Source organism: Micromesistius poutassou (assembly GCF_964030765.1).
Source record: "Micromesistius poutassou genome assembly, chromosome: 12".
NCBI lineage: Eukaryota > Metazoa > Chordata > Actinopteri > Gadiformes > Gadidae > Micromesistius > Micromesistius poutassou.
The window spans coordinates 10,923,290-10,942,889 of NC_140282.1; the positions used below are offsets into that span (position 1 = coordinate 10,923,290).

Here is a 19,600-nt window from a genome sequence, read left to right on the forward strand (position 1 = left end):
AGATAAATATATAGCGTTGATCAAACATTGATTTCGGATTGGCCGAAAACAATGTGAAAGATCAGCCAGAGGAAAGGCTCTTGGGGGAATACAAATGCCAACAGGGATAGTGTATAAAAGAGTGGCGCACATCGCACAAAAAGAAAGAAATAGAAAAAGAGGGATATCATATGTGTGTGTGTGTGTGTGTGTGTGTGTGTGTGTGTGTGTGTGTGTGTGTGTGTGTGTGTGTGTACAGGTTTAATGAGCACCCTGCACACGGTACGTTTTGGGGCTGGGTGGGTGGGGGGCGGGGTTTGGGGGATGTCTGCTTGTCAGTTGAGGAGAGGTGAAGACGAACGAGAAGGGAAGCAGTGAATCCTTGCAGGTGAGATCTCACTGTGTGTGTGCGTCTGTGTTTGTGTGTGTGTGTGTGCGTGCATGTGTGCGTGCGCGCAGCAAAGGTTACACCTTTTCCACTTCCTCTCCCTCCCTCTCCCGCTCCCCTCCCATCACTCCATGGTGTCGGGGCGCAGACAGAAACAACATGCTAATCACAAGCGCCACGTCTGCTGGGCTCCACAGGGGTTCCCCACAGTTGACCTTGCCGCTTGCAGCCTCCCTTCCTCTCTCTCCATCACTCTTTCCCTCTGTGATGCTCGCTCTCTCGCTCTCGCTCTCTCGCTCTCTCTCTCTCTCTCTCTCTCTCTTTCTCGCCCACTGTCTTGCTCCCTCTCACTCACCTCACTCTCTGTTTGCATCTGACCGTCTCAATCTTTCATCATTTCTTCCACCTTATTTCCTCTCTCTCTCTTACTGCCCTTTTGTATTACTGTCTGCTTCTCATCTTTATTTCTGTATGCCTGCCTGTCTGTCTGTCTCTCTGCCTGTGTCTCTGTCTGTGTTTTTCTCCTTATTGTTTATTCATTATTTTCCTTTGCCTGCCTCTCTTTGTTGCCAGACCTTTCATCTGAAATGTGGAGTCAGGGCACGTCACGTGTGTGTGTGTGTGTGTGTGTGTGTGTGTGTGTGTGTGTGTGTGTGTGTGTGTGTGTGTGTGTGTGTGTGTCTGTGTGTGTGTGTGTGTGTGTGTGTGTGTGTGTCTGTGTGTGCTGAATGTATGATTGCTCAAATTCATTTTCAGACACAAAAAATGTGTTTAGTAGACAAAGGCAGATCAACTGGTTTGTGGGAAACATCCAAGATGAAAATATAATCAGACACTAACGCTGCAAACCAGATTCTAGCACTGAACTTTTCTGAAACCTGTCTTCTATAACCCATGTATTGCTATTTTGTATTTATTTTTCAAGTAGATGTGAAGTTTAGATCACATACATTTTTCGTCCCCTGTTTTTTGACCTGCTGTTTCTTAAAGGAGGAAGACCAATATGACCAAGATGTGCTAAGGCACTCTTGGAACAACAGCATGTGCGCACACACACACACACGCACACACACACACACACACGCACACACACACACACACACACACACACACACACACACACACACACACACACACACACACACACAGTTGTCGAGGTGTTTTTGTTGTAGCTGAACAACCTAAAAATAAATGCACAAAAGTCTTAAAAGTTCACATATATTGGCACCTTTGCGCATTACTCACCATTAAAGGATAATGAATGGACTCAGGTATCCAAATGGACTAAGTAATGTATTCTCTTCTTTGGTTTGGCTTTGTGTTACAGTATATGCTCTTCTCTCACACACAGGTCTTCCAGGTACACTCACTCACTCACTCACTCACTCTCACTCATCCGTCCCCCGCCCCACCCCACACACACACACAGCCCGAAAAGTAACTGAAATGAAAAAGTTTAATCTAAAATGCATTGCAGTAGCTAATATGGAATAGCAATATAAATGATTTAATGTCAACAAAATTACAAAAATGAAAAGATATATTGCTTGAAGTGTTGTGCAGTACTTGGCCATGTGAATTCCTGTGTCATTATTTGTTGAAATGATTCAGAATGGCTTTGCTACAAGTTGGATGATAGTTAAAGTTCAGGATTATTCAATAAAAAGTACTTCTTAGGTTGGCAGGAGAACATAACAATGTAATGTAGTATTCCTTCCAATCCAAGATAATGAAACTTTAAAACATAAATATATTGCATTCAAATGCAACATCCTTTGTCACTCAATCATGGAGAGACCTTAAACTCCTGGATATGGCTTTTATTGATTTTATTGATGTTTGGATGGTTGATGGTTAGAAAAGACACATTTCTCAATATCCGCTGTGAACAAGAGGCCTAACCCCTTTTCTGTTCACCTCAGTCGTTTTGGATACAACTGTCTGCCAGTCTATCGTCTGTCTTAATGAATGTCAAATTAATAGTCACCATCACATCACATCACATCACATTCTTCTTCAAACAACCCCAAAAACCAACCATCCCAAACCATTTTGGGATCATCAAGGCAGCATGTCATAGGAGCGCCCCAGTTCCACCTCTCCTGGTTTGACACTCATTTGAAGTTCTTTGCTCCAAGTCAGCTGTTGGTCACAGCCTGTGCTGCCCCAAAATGAGAACATAATGCAATTTCCCATGCATCATAAACATCCAAAGCACGACCAACGTGCATGGAACAATGCACCTGATTTGAGACATGTTCATTTGTCTTGCGGGTTGATGGAAACATTGAGATTCATATACCGGCTCTTTAATGTGCTGTGAAATGACACACAGATGAAATTATTCACTAACTGAAAGGAGTAGCGTTCTCTGAACAGAACACACGATGACATGCGGCAGAACTTTACGTTCGAGACCTGCCGACGATAAATGTTTGTGTTCAACAGCCTGTAAGAAAGCATTGCCTGTTCTCTGTTATTTATAGCACTGGAGGAAACCCAGGTCTAGTTGGCTCTGAGACAAATGTCTGACAGCTTATGAAGAGCAGGCGGTGTTCATAAAGTTGTCTTATTAGCAGACAACTTCCAGAGCATTTTCTCACCCTCTTAAGTTGTGATGTTTAATGACTATTTTGTCACTTAGCAGACACCTTTTTGTCCATAGCGACACGCAGTGACCGTGTCGTTAAGGAGTAGATAAGGGTTCGCCATCTGGACCTCAGGTAGACTGTGTCATGGGGATTGAACCCAGAATGTTTCGGCTAAACAATACTGTATATTTGACTTTACCAATTCAACAACAGTAACTTATCATGCTAATCAACGTTGTTATTCACAACCACATTGCACCTGTTTCATGCATTTGGTTATAGTAGCCAATTATCCGAAATATGCACATTTAGAGTTCTTTTGGGAAATGAAATCGGCCAAAAATAAGTAGCAGCGTGATTAACAATAGTTTAGTGGGCTAAGCTTAGCTTCTGAGAACGCAGTTCCCATGAACTCCCTTGAATTATGCTTATCACTTCTTCCTCCTCTGCTGCTATTGGGGTAATTGCTGATACTTTACTTTTTTTAACGCTGAGAGAGACATGTGGAAGTGTCTGGGGCCCCTGCAGGGCCACCATGTTGGCCCCTTATGGCCAAGTGTTTGTTTTATTACTCAGACAGCGGGACACAAGGTCAGGGTTTTGCAATACCAATTACTCACCAAGTTGACCATGTCTCGCGTCCCAGGAAGACAAGGAGCTTCTTGTAAAGCAAGTTCAGGTTTATAATGTGGTTTTTACTAGTTTCACTTAGACCTGCGTTAAGGAAGTTTCCCAATCAACTCCAGTGGCTTGAGTAATGGCTATATCAATTTCAGACAACTGTCGTCTGAGATTTTCTGGCTCGTAATAAAACGATATTCAGAGTTAATTCCCTGGATGGTTTAATGGCTTGTCGCTGGGCCCGTTTTATTCTGGAGAAACATTCTAGTCCAGATATTTTTGAATGGGGTCAATACATAGCTGCAGAAGAGTAGTTACATGGTTAAGATTAAACCACTCAGGTTCGAGCTGGACATACCTGTGTAGGAGAAAATATAGAACTTTCTCTAGTTGCTCTTTGATCAAGCAGACGCTTTCATTAATGTGTCACAGACATTGGGCATATAACCAAGAACCTTTCAGCTGGGAGCCCTAGCCATAACCACAACATACTGTAGAATATGTTTTTGTATGTAAATATTGTAGTATAAATAATGTGTGTATAGTAGAAAATAAAAGGAGGATGTTTTGCAACATTAAATGGATTAGAGACAGATCATTTCTTGAAGATATATAAACAGTAAAGTCCAAAGTAGTCAGAAGTATCTCAATATAGAAAGATGCTATTGTACTGGTACTATATGAAACATGACTCTATATATAGCTTATATTGTTGTATACTGCACTGGACACCCTATTCCTGCCAACCACAACAGAACTGCTAAGCACCTAACACCGAACTGGTTCTTCAAAAGGACACTGTGCTATGCTACTGAGAGAAAGACATTCATGTCTTAGGTCTCTCTCTCTCACACACCCACACACACAACACACACACACACACACACACACACACACACACACACACACACACACACACACACACACACACTCATCATCATCATCATCTTTGCTCCCACGTCCTGAACCATCTTTATCATCCCCAACACGACACCACAATACATGGCCATATAAAGTAAAAGTGAATGCAAATAACAAGGATATTCATGTGGACGTTTACAGAGATGTATGTTGTAAGGCAGTGGACCAGGTTGTTCAACAATCTGTGCATGGACGTGCAGAATGGAAGACAAACCAGGCTCACAGCTCATTAAATATAGAGTGGCCCCTTAACACCAGTCCCTGGGGGGAATATTCACATTGAGATATGTGTGTACGTATCTATATTATTCAAGCATACGGGCACAGACACACACAGACACACTCACACACACACACACAGACATGCACGCATGCACATACACGTGCACAAAATCCCCCCTCAAAACATGCATTATGGACAATATTATGCAAGGTCACACGTGTAATTAAGGAAGCTAATTAGAACTTGACTAAATATGAAGAAGATGAAATTAGAGGACGCTTCACACTGTCCAGTTGGAACATGCTCATGTTCACACTTCATCAGCGCAGGCACACAAAGACACACACACACACACACACACACACACACACACACACACACACACACACACACACACACAATGGCTTCAACAGAAAAAAACTGGTGAGTTCTCTACAGGCTGATTATGAAAAGCCAACCTGACAAAGATGTAAAACAGATTTTCTACAATGTAGTTCATCCATGTTTGGACAAAATATGTCCACCGTCCCCCACAAGCAAAGCAACAGCCCGCTTTGGGACTTGATGGATGTGGGGCAGAATCCAGTGTCACCTGCTAGAGGGCATGCCCTCCAGCCACTAACCAATGACAGCAACATCACGGATCTCTGCAGCACGTTGCCTTTCCTGTCATTTGGCAGACCTCAGCTCCATCGGATTAGCTGACGGAGAGTGAGAGCGAGAGAGAGAGCGAGAGAGAGAGGTGTGGGAGAGAGAGATGGAGTCTGTCTGCATGTGTTTGTTATCGTGAGTGTATGTGTGTCTTTGCGTGTGTGTGTGTGTGTGTGTGTGTGTGTGTGTGTGTGTGTGTGTGTGTGTGTGTGTGTGTGTGTGTGTGTGTGTGTGTGTGTGTGTGTGTGTGTGTGTGTTTGTGTGTGTGTGTGAGTGTGTGCATGCGCATTGGAGTGTGTGTGCATGCGTGCATGCGTGTGTACGTGTTTGTGTGTGTGTGTGTGTGTGTGTGTGTGTGTGTGTGTGTGTGAGTGTCTGAGAGGGATGAGCAGCCATGCTGGGTTTCTGGCAGATCTGGCAACCCCAACAGATTTCATTTCTTTAATTAATCATCCGCGGGCTGTGGCTGTCTGTGATTAAGCAGCCAGCATTATCAGCTCGCAGGGAGAAGGAGAACAAACCAAAATAATAATACAAGATGGGGCGAGGGGGGGAGAAGAGAATACAGGGGACAGCATCGGTCATGGTAGTCTCCTGCACACTGGTGAGGAGTGTGTGTGTGTGTGTGTGTGTGGGATTCAAACTGGATGCTTAAAGTTGGCATCATACACATTGTGGTAGTAAAACTGCCAAGAAGAAGAAGAAGGGGAAAGGGAGATATAGGTGACAGGGACATAAAACACATGTGCACACACACAAACACGCATCACAATGGTTGTCTGCCTCACCCTACATATGCTAATAACCCATCTGCTGGGCCTGATTGTCACACTGCAATGCTTCTGACAAGTAGCACTGTTGGATAAGCACAGCCCGTACACAGGGAATTGTTGTTACATCTAACTACTCAGAACAAAGAGGGGGCTAATTGCAAAGCTGGCTTGTCTTTTTTTCGTGGGAAATCAAAGCAAATAATAATCTATAGAGATAATGCAGCTAGCATGCTAATAACAAGTATGCTCTTACATAACGGCAGAGGCAGCGGCCATTTATATCCCATAATAACCACCTAAAAGGACGTTACGGCGGAACGGATCAAAGCCATGGGGGCTTTTTGAAGTTTAAATTGCTAATTGCTAATTAAATTGCTAATTATATTTTCTTACAACTCGTCCATACTTTAGCGTAAATAAATGCAAATCATTATACATACATGCCTATGTAATACTAATTGTTGATTGTGTTGGCTTTGGATGTATGCATATAGGCTCCTTTGTAGCTCTAAGTTTGAAAACAGTAAAGCATCTGTAAAGCTGAGACATAGGCCTAATGTACAGAGAAGGTGTTTCACATATGAAATACAATGAGAATCCTCATAAGATCATCCACTATTGCTTAATGCCCTAAATGTAAATGTAAATGATAAGATATGTCAAAAGAGTCGTGGTTGTGAGGGTGTGGATAGAGGCTATTTTGTCAGCGTGTTCACGTAAAGGGATCCACTGTTCAACTAAGACCCATGAGCTCTCCATCCCATTAAGATAGATTTTACAAGTGGAGTCACTCTTTAGAATCAGATGGATGTCTCTACTTGACATTAAGTAAGTTGGGAACCATTTAGAACACAATTCTCTTCACGGTTTAAATCAATGACATTTTCATCCATGTTTAATAAACCAATGTTCATCATTGAGAAGTAGTGGACACACTTGAGACACACTTTAGATTGAGATTGTCATTGGTTTCTTAAAGAAAAAATAAGTATACAATTCAACATTGTTTGGTAGCTATTGTGTTTCTGTTCGTCTACTCCTGTTTATGTTGTGCTGACTATACCATACTATAGTACAATATACAATACATGCTATTGTCTTTCAGGTATGTGAAGCAGGTGAAAGTATTGGAAACACACGTTCAAATCCACTCAAACTAATTTATTAGGATATTATTTTGAACACTGTAGAAAATAACTGTTTTTCGAAAGAAAAATCATTAAAAATTCTAAATATAGTTAATTAGTTGTACATATTCACATTTCTTTCCAATTAATACAAACGCCAAGAAGATTTCCTGTGCTGTGTAACAAACACAGCCTTTAAGCGCCTGTGATTCCATCCAAGAAGAGAGGCTGGCGATAATTCAGAACAGGACTCTTCCCCAGTGAACCGCAATCAGCCAAACATACTGACGCTAGTTATTACGCTAGCATTTAGCGAGCTGGTTAGCTTGTCGTCAGCCCTGGAGACCTACTCCAGGTCCTCGTACAGGACCTCATTGATGAGCACATCGTTGTCGTCCACAGGGATGTCCGGGCAGAGCTGCTCTTTGAAGGCCAGGGCGACGGTGTAGGGCTTCCCCCGGGTGTGGCTGCTGCAGCGCTCCAGGTAGCTGTCGTAGAAGCCCTTCCCTCGGCCCAGGCGGTTCCCCGCCCGGTCGAAGCCAAGGCCGGGCATCAGGATCAGGTCCAGTCCACCTGGATGGAGAACAACAGAGAACAAAGTACAGTTTATGGTACCTTGGTGGTCTGAAAAATTGATGGAGTTGAGAGATTCCAATAATGCATCACTATATTGTGCCGTAATGCATTTGTATTTAAGCGCTTTGAGTGGCCACGGGTTAGAAAAGCACTCCGTTGACCATTTATTTAGAATATTTGTTTAACATCCACTTTCATCCTAAGCAACTACAGATAAATGCCATTAAGTAGCAGGTAGGGTCAGTGCATCTCAATAGGATATCTACAGTGCAGATTTTGAGGGTCAAACCAGCAACCTTTCAGCCAGGAGTCAAAAACACAAAACTATCTTGCCCCCAACGCCCGATCCCGATGATGCGCCACAAAGCATATGCATATTTATTGTAAAATGGGATCTTTAAACATGAAACCATTAGGTGCATGTGGATCACCACAATAACTAACACAAGCCAACATCACCAGACAACATCTACGATCATTCACACTCATTGTTCTCGTGTTTATTGCCTAGTTTACAATTCAGCGGGTTTATTTCTGTCTCTGTGGAGATATCTGGTGCGTCTGCTCCTGAGACAATCTTGCAAATTGATTACCAGTGTGTCTTCGATTGGTTGAATGGGTCCGTCTTTAATCAAGGTCATTGGTGGGCAATTTATGATAGATTCCTGTGCAAGTGACATTCTGCATTGTCCCAAAGATGCTGTTGAATGGGTTTTGTCACTGTGTCTGTGCATCATGGCTATTATTCACTTTCACATCAGTCAAGATCATTTATCACTAGAGATAATCTGCGCCAACCGTTAGACTTCTGAAAATATGACAGCATGAATACATGTATGCAGCGGTTTAAAGTAATACGCCACCAGTAATTACAAAATGAACTCCTCACTTGACTAATTTGATTCCCTATGTGCTTTATCACACATCTTTTAATAAAAACACAAAACACAAAAGAGATTAGCTGTGAACCCCTGTCAGAGCAGGACCCATCAACAAGACCGTTTACCCAGAGATCAGACGATTACTAAACACTAGACCTCATCTGGGGGGGTGAATGAGTGCAGTAGCATGGTCAAGTAGCAGCCCCGAAAGGCTGATCTACCTGTAGGTCTCCTTCAGCCACACGCCCCCTACCTGCCCACCCCCATCAAGGGGATACACCTTTATCCAAAGCTCCCACTAAAATGCTTTGGATAAAGGTGTGAGTTCAATAAATGAATAGCCAATTTGTATCATAATCTAATACATTTGAAAGCACAATTAAAATTTTCTCGATATAAAACGCTTTAAATGTTCAGGATGGCCTTATGCAGGGTGAAAAGACATTTGGAATTTCCCTTGAAATTTTAGGCTACGTTTCTCATTTACATGACATTACACACCGATTTGCATACATTCATTTAAATATATTAAACTTCGTCACTCTTTATAAACTAATTGCCAGCCCGTAGCAAACCGGGAAATAAATGAAGATTACCGCGATCTGTTGCGCTCAACTCCATGCCAAGTCAGCACCAATGCAATGTCGCCATCTAGTGGTCATCTTTCGCACTGAGTTTCCCATAAACTGTTAAAAAAACGAAAGGCAAAACTGACCAGAGGGCAGTTAGAGCACACCGCTCACTCTGTGCGTTGCAACAGAAAGAAACGTGACAAAAATAAACAAGTAAACGCAAACTAGGGTCATACTCCAACATGTTCTCCGACTAGTAGTCCTTTAAAAGGGTCTCCTCCTTAAATAGGCATCAACAACAGGTCTGTTAGAAGGAGATAGGAGCCACCCCTTTACCACTAGTCCCCAGGCTGAGCATATCCTAAAACAGGCTTGCTCCACTGAAGTACAAACACAATCAGCCATTTCTAGAGTGAAAGATAAGCCGTGGTAAGTACACCATGTATATTCAAATGCGGCGTCTACCTTTTTAAACACATGCCATTCTGATATGACAAATGATGCATCTTCTATTTATGTAATTTGTATGGTAGTCTACACATAAGGCGCACATGTCATAATTGTGACAAAAGTCATAAAGAAACATGTATACTGATTCCTATCATAGGAATCAGTATACATGTTTCTTTATGACTTTTGTAGCCAAAGGAATCCTATGGCTACTCTGCGACTGTTCTCAGTACAGTGGTTTTGTAACTAGTTTAAAGCACTTGGATGGTAGGCTTTTGATTGTTCTAAGCCTGACTTTTGGATTCATGCATAGGCTGCTAAATATATAAATGTATGCAACTTTGAGATTACATTTGCTTTGTTCTTTAATGTATTATTTGAATTAGCCTACCACAAATGATAAGCACACATCATCTCACTTGTTTGTAAACACGCATGCATACAGCCATTGGGCTAGATGTAGAGTGATTATCTGGTGACTTGGAGGTTGCTAGTTCGATCCCTGGCTCCTCCTAGCTGAGTGTCGAGGTGTGTACCTGTAGCCAGGGCTTCCTCCCTAGTGAGGTCGTCGTCAGAGGGCTGCTTGATGTTCCAGGACGTCAGGGGCAGCGACTCCATGTCCTGCATGCTGTGCAGCCGCAGCATGTCCATGTGGCTGCTTCCCTGGGACTGGTACTTGGGGATGAAGCAGGTCTTGCCCCGGGCGAACAGGTCCTGGAGGATTTCCTCCGTACGTACCTCGTCGTGCATGCTGAGGAACACCGCGATCCGATCACAGCTCGCATATTTGGGGTGGTCAAACAGCTGGAAGGTGTTGGGAGACAGAGGAGAATATCACTGGCAAGAGGTGGCAGTTTTGATAAGTTGTGATGTACAACCAGAAATGGAAAGACAAATCCCAAATAGTACAGCAAATATATACACAATGTACATTATATCTAATTATACAAATATACACATATAAATACTGTCTGCATGCCTCATTCGGGTACAATACTTCGCATGCATGAATGCATGCTTCCAACTGGATGTGACGTTGGATTTCTAAAGAAAGCAAAGAACCGTTTTGCAAAACTTACCTTTTGCGAAACTACTTTCGACTGTCGTTGTTTTTCTTGTTCACTCAGCGCTGCAACACGCTGCTTGATGTCTCTCCTCAGAGCCTGCTTGGCTGCACGCAGGGCAGCCATCCTCGCCATGAGTTCAGGACAACCTCTTGCACTGCGGTTCTATGGGCCAAAACCGTTAAAACCTTATTTTAGACTTTGTATTTGGTTACGTTTTCACCAACCCGTGCAATCAATGATTGATCCTCACAACTCAGGGGAACACACAGCTGTCAGGCTGCAGCGCTACTGCGCATGTCTGCGTGACGTCAGACGCGCACCGGAAGCGCTCCGAGTGTGTAGTTTTAATTCTAACTAGGAGATTAGTTCGTCTTCCGACGAGGCGAGGAGAGTTAAAGGGATTAGATCGCTACTAGTGCTTATTTGTATTACTTTTTCCCCTCCTAAACAAAACTCGTTAAGGATAGAAGGGGCCAGGTACATTTATGACGGATTAGTTATTTGTAACTAGATACGTTGGCCTTCAATAACCCGTTTCAGATCACGAGAAAAGTTTGAGAAGACCGGCTGGCCGAATAAAAACCGGGTAAGGCTGTCTGAACACATTAAGTCAATGCCAATCCGGGAGGGTTCTTTATATATACATATGAATGTTATTCATGGGGTAGAATGGACGCTTTAATGTACTATATCCACACCCTTAGTGGTTGGTTTCTGATCCTATGTAGTTCATCTGATGTAGGAAACGCTTGGCTCACCAGACCGGGTGATGATGACACACTCAAACAGGAGTGTTTTTACTACTTTATTCTGATTCTGAATGTTCAGAATCAGAATAACTTTTATTACATCTTACTTATTGTACAAATACACAAACATTAGAGTAACATTATTATGATTGATTCCCCAACAGCCATATAGCAGCGACAATACAATATAGAGTAAATAAATATAAGTTAAAAAAATAAAAATAAGTAGCAGTTGTATTTCCGGCTAAGCATGACACTCGTAAAGTAACCGTAGATGAGTTCCTACATCTGGTCCTGTATGGCCCGGCTGGTCGCCCCTCAGCTGTCATCGGACCGTGTGCTTTGGACTTTCCCCCTTCCCCCCTCAAGTAGACTAGAATCGAACCGGCTGTTGACTAGTGCCTACTGGAGAAGATAAAACGCAATGATTGACGTGTCTCTCACGCAATGAGCGGGTGGTAGGGGTGTGGTCTTGGGAGCAGGCAGCCAATGGCAGCGTGTGATGTGTTATTGCGCTGTGGCTCCGGACATAGGATGGTGGGTGTTATCTGCTAGACGGAGGAGGAAAGAGGAGAGGGGATTTTGCACAATAATCGAGGTTGGTGGAAGACAAAAGTTTATGTGTGACAATGTGTAACTTTGACGCGTTTTGTGTTTCAGGGAACGTTTGACTCGTTTGGTTTTCTTGGGGCTTATGTGATCCAGATGTGTTTTGTCGGGACAAAAGAGGGTTGTTGAAGCAGGAAATGGCAGTGGGTTGGTTGTCATTGTAGAGTGATATGATCAACTTGTATCTCCCTGTGATTAAAGCGGTTGATTGAGTTTGGTTGATAGAAATCAGATGTTGTTTCGCTGTTTTTAAACGTCGCACAACGAGCTTTACAACGTCTCTCTGGAGGAGGGTGTAGTGGGCACTGGCAGCATCCCATTACTTACTGGTGACAGTGATTTGATGTCAGTCTTCTCGGGTGTTGGCAACAACACCCGACATTCAAACTCTTACATGTAATCAACTTCCAGTTATTGGTCGAATAACATTTCCACGTAAACAACAATCTGTAGAATCTCAATGTGTGTGTTTCTGTGCATTGTTTGGTTTGAAAAATAACATTGACCTAGGTCTAGGGAAGCCACTGATGAAACTATTATCAAGGCTGATTAGGGTTATAAATCTGATCATAACTGTTGACATGCATTATAATGTATGCTACTAACAATACATATGTTACCCATGTACAGGATCACCCCCTCTTGTGTATGTAGTTCACCAAATGACACTAGGAATCTCAAATGTCCCGCTCCTCATAAGACATTCCACATAAACACTGACTTGTTCTTGTTAATGTTGGGAATGTTAACCCAGTCTCCCCTTGTCACTGCCGTTACCAAGGTGTGAATACAAACTCAGGGTTATTCGACATGAACCCAAGACTTCCAACCTTAGTTTATATATCTGTTCCCTTTATTATTTGTTTCCCACACATCCACTCTTAAAATCAAATTTCGATTTACATCAGGTGACAGTACACTGGTTTTGCTCAGTTTGGCCTCTGTAGCAAAGCTAGATTACATTATAACCAATACAATCAAGTCTTGTCATCAAATCTACTCTTCATGTTCCTAATGTCTACCCTCTGGTACCTGTTTACAGAGGCTAGGAAGAGGAGGAAAGGCCTGAAATACTCTATTAACGTTATTAATAATTACGGAATAAATTCCGTAAGTTATTGCCTAGCAATCAGCTAGGTTAACCAATCATATAATGCTCGTCCAATTCCAACTGTATTTTTTTCTAGGCTATTATTATCAATAGCCACACTTATTTAAGCTGGCTAGTTCCAATACCCTTTCATCTTGATTATGTGGCTCATTAGGGATGCAACAATTGTATATTTCTGACCAATGCTGACAATCATAAGCTATTAGAGAGGGGGATAATTTAGATATTTTTGTTTCATTATGAAGTTGGAAACATAAGGACATTTTCATATTGGGACTAATTCTTATTTCTATCAAATGTCCCAAAAAACCTTTTATGCACTGCATCAGTGCAGTGTTCTTGATGCCCGGTCTGTTCTGTCTCCACAGGAGGGACATGGCCCAAGAAACCAACCAGAGCCAAGGGCCCATGCTCTGCACCACCGGCTGCGGTTTCTATGCCAACCCGCGGAACAACGGCATGTGTTCTGTGTGCTACAAAGACTTCCTCCAGAGGCAAAATGGACGGGGTGGTCCACCAGGTGGGGAAAGCTGCTCACCTGTTGTGTCGCCACAACAGGTGCTCGCCACTCTAAACTGTTTTCTAGAGTCTACTGTAGTAGACCCATAAATAAGCTCATCCATTAAGTACCATTGTGGAATGAAATACATTGTTTTTTCTGGGGTTATCTATTTATATTCAATGATATCAAAACATTGGCTACAGTGTGACCTCATCCCAGGCAAACTGCTCTGCACTCTGCTTCTATGCGTTCATTAATCAATCGAGATGGCGGATCCACTTACTTATAGTGGACCTTTTGTCCCTGTGTGAAGAACACATTTATCTCATGCTTGTGTCAAGACTGTTGGATAAAAGTATAATTCTACTCTGAGAAATTGTCCAGCGTATACTAAAATATGGTCTTATTTTCCTGGGGGAAGATAGCAACTATTTGGCCATTTTAATATACGTACGGGCAGTACTCCTCCCAAGTACCATGTACCAATCAGCTCCATTCAGGTGTGTTTATGTGTGCCATTATTCTGTTTCGTCCGAGTGTTGCCATGCAAAGACATTATCCTTGCTGCTAGGGTAAAGCTTAATTTAACCTCCTGGGTTGAAATAGAGACCCAAAGCACACCCACAGTAGCTAGTCAACACACACGTATAATCTTACCTATACATGTGAGCAACACTCGCAATAACTCACTCCACCGATTACGCTGCCTACAGGCAGCGATTGGAGAATGAAATGTGTTCTGTTGTTTCAGATTCGTCCTCGGCCGCCAGCAGCACAGCAGATTCGTTTCTATTACAGAGCCAGACCAGCAGCAGTATACCCCCGCCTGCCAGCACAGCACACGCAGACACACAATCAGGACAGAGCAGGTACTAAACCTGACCATAGTTAAGCTTCTGTTTCGGAATGACTGTCGGTCTGTCTGTTTTTCTATTGGTCTCTGCAGTTGGCTGTATCTCTGTTACTTCGTAACTCTGCTCTGGTGGGAGTATCAAGCTATTTATGTTACCCTCTTGGCACATTTGGCTGCTGAATGCTGTGATAAGGGGGTCTGAGGAAATGTTTCGATGCCCTTCTTCCAGTGTGTGTGTGTGTGTGTGTGTGTGTGTGTGTGTGTGTGTGTGTGTGTGTGTGTGTGTGTGTGTGTGTGTGTGTGTGTGTGTGTGAAAATGGAACTATATTTTTGTTTCGACTTATAAAAGGACTTTTTTGTACTGCCAGATGCATAACCTCACATTCTCCAGTGATCTAATGTTTTTCACTGTGTCGTGAGACATCCCTCTTGAATCTAGTCAGAGCCAGAACTAAGTGGATCGCTTAGTTGATCCAAGGCACTCACAGAGAAGGTTAATTTAAAACATCTGTAAAAGATGGGTTCATATCCAATAATTTGTCCAATTATTTTTTTCTTGAAAATCACACAGAACACCATGTAACCATTGGGATCCGTAACCCCCACTGTGTTTCCATTATCAACTTATCCCTTATCTAAGGCCCAGATGTTGCTTTTGTTGTGAAACACCCACGGAAACATCTCATTGTTCACTCCAGCCGTGCTCTTCTTTGTTGTTGTGTGTTTCAGCAACGTAACCACAACCTCCACCGCCCCATCGGAAGAAGACGAGAGCAGCTCAGCGGCTAAAGCCGTCCCCGATACAGACGACGTAATCAGTACAAGTATGTTTTTTGTTTGTTTTGTTTATTGTACGCTACGTGTGTACACGCATGTTCTAGACCTCTGTCTCCTGTTTAACTACAGGTCTGACCCCCGGCTTCCATGTATAGATAACAAACAGCTTTAACACTCAAATACCCGCCAATGATAGCCCATCAGCCTGACCTCCCTCAAATCAAAAATGCCGGGAACCTGTTTCTCATTGTATCTGCTAGTTGATTCAAGGGGGTCCCACACTGAGCACGCTGTCCACCGACACACAATGTCTTATAAACTCATAACCATTATTTTCAAGAGAGAGCACTCACACCGGCGCCACCATAGTCCCACCAAACAACGCCGTACCTTATCCTCCTCCGTGACCTCTAATTCATGAAGATACAGTGAGTTAGACAGGAAGATATGGGCGAGAGAGGGGAGGACATGCGGCAAAGGACCAGAGTCAGGAATCAAACCCGGGTCGCTGCTATAAGGACTGAGCCTTAATGGTACGGACTCTACCTGGTGAACCATCGGGGTGGGCACCCCTCTGCTTAGAGCATATCTAATGACTTAGCTCAACTAGAGAGCGGGGATAATCTCCCAGGTCTTGTTGTTGAAACTGCGAACAATAAGGGTTAAACCTGCCTTGCAGAACCAATCGGTAGTCTTTAGGGCGGGGTGTGGCATGCAGAGGACGTGTGTGTTCTTGTAAACACTGTCGTACGTATTTGGGTCCTGGGTTACAAATATTTCACCAAAGTTACTGGAAGTTTTTAAAGAGCAAATTAAACAGATTTAAAAAATGGAGGGTTCTAGTTCAGTACCGTCGTTGTGCATGAGCAATGTAATGAGTGAGGTTATGTATGAAATGTGCCACACAACGTGACGTAATACTGAGAAGCTTAAACCTAAACCTCACTCCACTCCAGTCAGGCAGAGCTCCACACATCCGCACACACCCCGCCGGTGTCTCTTCGTCATGACATAGATGAGCTACACTTCACTCCAGTATATAGTATATACTCCACCGCAGCGTTACAAAAAGCCTTAACTGCGTTTGATGAATACTTACTTAGTGTTTTGGGGAAACTGGCAAAAACCTCTCATACGGCCTTATCTTAGTAATGGTAACAAAATGGCATAGTTTACCATGTCCATCTTCATACAAGACCACGGGGGGAAAACTGTTGGAGCATAAGTGTGCTCCGGAACAGATAATGCAAAACCCAATGCAAAATAAATCCAATGTGCCTTGCTGCTGTAACCCCAAATTACCTCCTAGGCATTTACCAGCAATCTAGTGGCCAGGCTCAAATACCCCATTGCATAGACGTCCATATTCCCCCCATTTCCTTGTGGTTGCCTGGCTCCCAGCTGCAGCAAGAGGCCCTGAGACCAGGGATGAGAGTACAGCAGCAGCAGCAGCAGGTAGCTCTGTAGGGACAGCTCCCAGCAGCCAGGGAACAGCACCGCTAGAGAGCAGCCCCTCCCAGGGACAGGGTTCAGGCACAGGCAAGCGGAAGATAGAGGACCCTGCTGCTGGCACCAGTGTAGAGGCAGAGAAGGGTGAGTCCCGTCCAAACCACACCATTTAGTCTTTTCTATGTTTTTCTGTATATGGTGTGCTAGTGGAAAGCGTTGAGGCCTGAGATTTATCTCTTTTTTTTCCACTCAAAGTTGTTGCTTTCTTTGTTTAGTTGTATGTTACAATTTTATACCAGATACCAATACAAATGTGTGTCAATGTACACATTTTCTTCCTAGCGTTGGGTTTAATTCTATCAAAAAGTGAAAATGTTATGCGACTGTGTAACGAGAAATCTTGTACCAAGATTTCCCTGACCGGGAACGGATTATTTGTATTAAGCTGAAATTCGAGTTGGATGTGCTGTCCAAAGAGCAGCACCCTTTGCGAGGTCACAAGTGGGCGGGACCTATCACAAGTCCAATATTGTCATTTTACAATGGAGACTTTTCCAAAGTGCATTCTCCTATATCCTGGGAAGTTAAAACTTTTGTCAAAACAGACATTTTGACAAAAATGACGTCACCAATTAAAAAGGTTTTGCCTGTGGTTTAGTGTCTTGATTAAATGCAGTGAGCCCTCTACAAAGACCAACCTTAGCTGCCCTGTGAGTAGTTCATTAGCTTACTGAACTGGTCTTCCATCTAACCCCCCCTCTATCCAGTTAATCTTTCTTATGTCTCCCTCAGGCCGAAACATGACATTTTTGGATTCCCAATCGCTACAAATGCATTTAACGCTTGACTCTTGTCTATAAAACCCTGTCATCACTTTGTCATCAATATCGATAGCAATTGTATGTTCCTCGCTCAGCATCAGAAGGCTCCACCCCTGCAGCTGAGGACGGCGAGGAGAAGCCCCCACCCAAAAGGAACCGCTGCCACACCTGCCGCAAGAAGGTGGGCCTCACAGGTAGGTGTAACACGCACGCACACACGCACACACACAAACAGGGAGACACACACACACAAAAAAACAGAGACACACACAGGTCGTAGTTACTAGTGACACCACTTTTGCGGGTAAATGATTAATAGTTATTATATTATTATTATTATTATTATTATTATTATTATTATTATTATTATTATTATTATTATAATTATATATATTTTTTGAACAACCTTGATTCCTTTGGGTTTGCAGTAACACACCAGCAACATCAGCAACACACCCAATGCCTCTAATGTTTCACTCGATCCCACAACGCTATCCTTCCCGCCATAACCAACGGTACTGGGTTCCGTCCTCACGTCCACAGCTTAACCTGTAGGCTTGATTGACCCAGATGTCTACCTCTGATCATCTCCCTAGTTCCATGTACCTGCACTCACTGTGAGATGCTTTGGGTAGAAGTTCCTCCTCCATGACATGACCAATGTAGTCCACCCAAGACACCCCTCACACTAGCGTCGAGGCTCCGGCATCATGTGACCCGTACACATTGTTTACGTCAAAACCGCAGAGCGGACAACAGTGTTTGTGCTCATCCCAGTTCCGTGATCTCCAGATGCTTTTAGTGACATACACCGGTTGATACACACATTCACAGTAAAGTCAACCATGCAAGGCAGACAGCCAGCTCGTCGGGAGCCGTTAGGGTTAGGTGTCTCGCTCAGGGTACGCCTCGACGCCGCCCAGCTAGGAGGAGCCGGCCATCGAACTAGCAACCTTCCGATTACCCCGCTCGAGTCAGCCCGCTCTACCGCCGACCCTCTTTGTGTGTTCGCAGGCTTCGACTGCCGATGCGGAAACGTGTTCTGCGGCGCGCACCGCTACTCGGACCTGCACGGCTGCACCTTCGACTACCGCGCGGACGCCGCGGCCAAGATCAAGAAGGAGAACCCGGTGGTCGTGGCGGAGAAGGTCCAGAAGATCTGAGCGCGTGCAACACACCAGGGGGGGGCGGGGCCTATGACTGTTTTTGGGTGATCAACAAAGTTCCTCTCTTTTTTTTTTCTCCCCCCATTCTTTTTTCTGCAACCCTACCGGTTGACCTTGTGGGCCTTAAAGCATACATACCACTCAAAAGTTGTCTGGGTTCTTATTTTGATTTGCCCTGTATATGTGATTGAGGTTTGCTTGTGTTCAGATATTAGAATTTACAAATGCTTGAAAAAGTCTAGAAACAAATGTTTGGTTGTAAAAGAGAAAAGGGGGTGACTTGGGCTACACAAAGTTTAAAAATGTTTTTAAAGGCTGCATGGTAACCCATCGGGAATCTTTTTGGAATAATTTGTACAGCGTGAATACATGATTAATTACCAAATGTACTGTAAAAATACAGAATCAATTTTGTTTTACAGGATTTATAAGAAAATCACATCAGGCCCGATACTGCTGCCTGATTAACTAATCAATTTTGTATAGTTTATTTGATTTTAGTGAGTGTTCTGTTGAGGGTGTTATGCATATTATTATGAATGATTAACAGTTTGTATGGTCGCTGTTGTGGGTTCCTAAGTTAAGTATATAGCTCATGTATGGGTGCACTAAAATTACCAGGATTTTTTCATGCTGTATTTATTTTTGTTTTAACTGGTTTTTAGTTATGATTAAAATAAAAATGTAGTCTTCTTTCACTTCCAATGCCACTTCATCTATCTATACTGCATGAGCAGAGTTTG

The 19,600-nt window shown here is 43.3% G+C and overlaps 2 protein-coding genes across 5 annotated transcripts; one reads left to right on the forward strand and one right to left on the reverse strand.

The window, feature by feature from the left end:
- Window positions 1-7,293: 7,293 nt before the first annotated feature.
- mthfs (5,10-methenyltetrahydrofolate synthetase (5-formyltetrahydrofolate cyclo-ligase)) lies at window positions 7,294-11,954 on the reverse strand. Of its 2 annotated transcripts, XM_084476515.1 has the most exons (4): window positions 11,856-11,954; window positions 10,833-10,982; window positions 10,290-10,557; window positions 7,294-7,847 (listed from the first exon to the last, which is right to left on the reverse strand). In XM_084476515.1, exons 2-4 carry the CDS (start codon window positions 10,950-10,952, stop codon window positions 7,621-7,623), a joined length of 615 nt encoding a protein of 204 aa, XP_084332641.1. In that variant the 5' UTR covers window positions 10,953-10,982; window positions 11,856-11,954; the 3' UTR covers window positions 7,294-7,620. The 2 variants fall into 2 exon arrangements, with proteins under 2 accessions (XP_084332641.1, XP_084332642.1); XM_084476516.1 differs by lacking the exon at window positions 11,856-11,954 and having other exon boundaries at window positions 10,833-11,058.
- Window positions 9,306-19,549, forward strand: zfand6 (zinc finger, AN1-type domain 6). 3 transcript variants are annotated; one of them, XM_084476519.1, is made up of 6 exons: window positions 9,306-9,732; window positions 13,658-13,809; window positions 14,543-14,660; window positions 15,374-15,468; window positions 17,787-17,885; window positions 18,706-19,549. In XM_084476519.1, the coding sequence occupies exons 2-6, from the start codon at window positions 13,665-13,667 to the stop codon at window positions 18,852-18,854; spliced, it is 606 nt and encodes a 201-aa protein (XP_084332645.1). In that variant the 5' UTR covers window positions 9,306-9,732; window positions 13,658-13,664; the 3' UTR covers window positions 18,855-19,549. The 3 variants fall into 3 exon arrangements, with proteins under 3 accessions (XP_084332645.1, XP_084332643.1, XP_084332644.1); XM_084476517.1 differs by lacking the exon at window positions 9,306-9,732 and adding an exon at window positions 11,156-11,406; XM_084476518.1 differs by lacking the exon at window positions 9,306-9,732 and adding an exon at window positions 12,094-12,167.
- Window positions 19,550-19,600: the final 51 nt, after the last annotated feature.